We start from the raw sequence: 3,528 nt of genomic DNA on the forward strand, positions 1-3,528 counted from the left end.
TTAACGTTTGGACTTGATGATCTTAAAGGTCTTTTCCAACTTAAACGATTCTATGATGCTGTGTGGTGCCAACCTGCTAGACCAGACACAGTCTGTGCTGTTTCCTACAGTCGTGATGCCTGGAGTAACCTTAGCCATGTTGTTACTCTACACCTGGATGAGACAGTAGCACACTGTACTGTGAACAAAAGTGGACATGGGCAGAGAGAAAGCCATGTTGTTGTCTTACTGTTTTCCCAGTCTGGACGATCAGTGAATAAGGGCTGCAGGACACATTGCAGAGCATGCTTGCCTGGCGGTGTATGCAAAGGTGTGCCAGGAAGAGGTTTGATGTGGCTGTTTTTCTTGGGCCAGGATGCATTTGATATTTGTTAATGTTTACGTTTAGTCTAATGAGATTGGCCAAATGGCTCTTGTACCCTTGACACAGTGCTGCATGTTAAGGGAAATACGAATCTTAAACATCCTAATGTATTTTTAAAAGGACTTCCTCTGTGTCCTGTTTTTCATTCACACCTGAAACATCTTTTAAAAGTTTTTGGAATATTTTGATTTCCCTTTGCTGACAAGATTTAGAAAAAAGCTCCTCCTGTATTAAATATGTTACTCAACTATCATGACATTCTTTTGTTGTCTTCCTCAAGCATTTGAATTCTGAAATAAAGTCAATTAGAAACAACAGGCTACAGCAAGAGAAAATATTTTTGTTAAACATGTGAACTGTAGCACTGGAGCAGATCTCTCCTTGGGGTTTCTTCTAGTAGATTTCAGATGGGACAGAAGTGAAGAGAATAGAAAGGGAGGGTGGATTCTGGTAACCAGCCGCGCCTAGCTTTGTTGTTGTTGACTTGCTCCCACTTCGTATGGCACTGGAGATGTAGTTTTTTAGAAGGGATTTAAATTGCATGATGGATAAGAATTACCCTGTGAATATTTTCTTTGGATTGGGTTCATGGAAACAGATGACAGGAAAAGAAGTAGAATCAGGATCTGGTTTGGTGGCTCTGCAGAGATCAGAGGTGCAGAAAGATAAATACTCAGAGACTTAAGTCAGGAGTGTTATGTGAAAAATACTTTTAAATTGTAGAAGATATAGTTTCTGTGTCCCTTTTTTTCCCCACTTGTCTCAAATGGAAATTGATAATGTGCTATTTTCAGGTATTGGGGAAGAACTTAATGAAAGTAATTCAGGTGCTGAAAGCACTAAGAAATCAGTTGGTGTTGAGAGTCCTCTCTCAGATGATGATGCTTCACAAAAAGCAGCAGATTTGGAAAACGAAGCTGCTGATGACTTGACTTTATCCTTTCATGAAAAGAATCTTCAGCAAGTAATGCTTTTAGAAAGTGAAAACGTACAGGATGACAGAAAAGATGGTGAAGAAGAATATTTGGAAAGTCAAAATGAGGGTGATGACAGAAAAAATAATGAAGAGTGTTCAGCTGCTGAAGAAGTACCGTGTGATAATAGTGAAAGTGACCACTGTCATGACTTGGCTATTTGTGAACTACAGAAAAAAAGAAATCAAGAGGAAAACAAACCAATACCAAAGCCACGGATGCACAAAACAAGAAATGCTTCAGCATCAGGTGAAAAGAAAGCATTTGAATGTTGTTGCTGCTACTTGCTTAGCTGTATTAGAGTATTTTAAAGTGTTGTAATTTGGGTTATTTTCTGTATTAAGTATCAGCTGCTTTGGCTTGCAGGGGATTTATTCAATATTATTCTAAAAATACACGTTTTGATAACGTCCAGCTGCCAGGGGGTAAACTGAACCAGTGTGGGCCAAGTAGCAGGAGGTCCCTATTTGCCTTTTCCTTTCAGGAGATGAAAAACAGCTGTTTGGGATCTTGAAGTCCAGCTCTCCATCAGTGCATGTCCATGGGAGGTGCAGGAGGCCTACAGAATTGCCTCCTCTGTGTGTGCATAGCACAGAATGCCATATTCACATGGTGTCCACAGCATCCATGCACCCTTTAATGGAAAGGTCCTTAAACAGGCATCCCTTCTCTATGACCAGTGAAGTGGGACCACAGTGATCGCAAATACAACGTTGAAGTCGTGATGCTCAGACATCATGATGCTGTAATGTAACAGAACATCAGGAAATGAGCTGTAACCAAAATATTTATGAATGGTAGACTTCTCATCATCACAAAGTTAAAACTTCAAATGATTTTTTACTTTGAAGCTACCGAGCCACTTTGGATGTATAGTCAAACATGTAAAAAGAGAACTTTAATGTTGTACTATAAGAATAGCTAATTCATTTTTAATATGCAAAGCAGAGCTCAGAATTCTGTTAATTGACTATATGTGCTTTTACAAATTTAAAATGTCAAAAGAGATAATATTTTTTATCTGCTTCCTAATATGAGAAGATGTTGTCCGGTTTGATGTTGAGAGAAATTTATGGCTGGTCATTACCTGTGATGGAAGATTACAACTTTGAAACTGGTAGAGCATGATGAGCCATATCAGATCCTTTTTTTCTTTCCACATGATGGCACCAAAGTGCTAGATATTTGAACGTGCAGCTGGGCACTGCAGGTGCCTCTCTTTCATGGCCTTGTAGTTTTAGACTGGCAGAAAAAAGTTGAAGTGCTCCTTTTCTTCATGTGAGGCTAAGTAGTACAGTGATACTAGCATATTGTCTTCAGCAATCAATCATTGTAAACTTTCTTCTATTAGATAAATTGATCCCTGTCCAACAGAGGAGGTGACTATACAGAGATTAATCAGCTCCTTCTGCTCCTTTAACTTTTCTTTTGATTTAGGGTATGAAAAAACTGTCAGGGTGCTTATAGGAATATTGTTGTGGCCTCTTAGCTCTCCAAACTTCACGCTAATTATATAACTAGACTATGCAGCTGAGTGTGCTGGATGAGGATGGTGATTCTCCCATTTCCTTCGACAGATTTGTACAAATTAGGACTTAATAAGAAATGCTTCTGTGGCAATGTGCAGAATTAGATATGCGTTTCTATGTGGATTGGCATACCTAAAGAAAAAGGCAGTTACAAAACTGGTGTATGGCTTGATCTTGTTGGTGGCAGGGCAGGGGGAATAAAACATGAGGAAGATAAGATTACTGATTAGGAGGAAGGTGAGGAGCCAGAGGATAGTAAGAAACTATTGTGCGGTGGTTCTGCTGCCCAGGCACTGCCTTGGGGAGGGAATGGAGACATCACGGAAGAAGCTAGAAATATACTGAAAGCCCTCCTCTTCGACTGCATTTCTCAAGATGTCTCCTCCTACCCAAGGTTATTCTGTTCTGCACTGTGTGGAAAGCAGCAGTCTTCCTTCTGTATCTTCTCTAGTAGATAAAGGGACAAGCAGGATAGCTTTGTTTTTCTTACATCAGTGCTGTATTAGAGATGTGCTCTCTTCTGGTGGATGAAAGGCTGGACATGAACTGGCAATGTGTGCTGGCAGCCCAGAAGGCCAACCGTACTCTGGGCTGCATCGGGAGAAGCGTGGCCAGCAGATCGAGGGAGGTGATTCTGCCCCTCTACTCTGCTCTGGTGAGG

At 40.5% G+C, this 3,528-nt stretch overlaps 1 protein-coding gene across 1 annotated transcript in view; it reads left to right on the forward strand.

Moving 5' to 3' along the window:
- Nucleotides 1–3,528, forward strand: part of MAP9 (microtubule associated protein 9) — a 93,847-nt gene that overhangs the window by 73,712 nt on the left and 16,607 nt on the right. Inside the window, exon 3 of the mRNA XM_035892034.1 lies at nt 1,159–1,587. Within this exon, the coding sequence (XP_035747927.1) occupies nt 1,159–1,587 (429 nt within the window). The remainder of the gene's footprint in view (nt 1–1,158; nt 1,588–3,528) is intronic.

The sequence above is a fragment of the Egretta garzetta genome, unplaced genomic scaffold, assembly GCF_000687185.1.
Source record: "Egretta garzetta isolate BGI_Z169 unplaced genomic scaffold, ASM68718v1 scaffold114, whole genome shotgun sequence".
Classification (NCBI taxonomy): domain Eukaryota; kingdom Metazoa; phylum Chordata; class Aves; order Pelecaniformes; family Ardeidae; genus Egretta; species Egretta garzetta.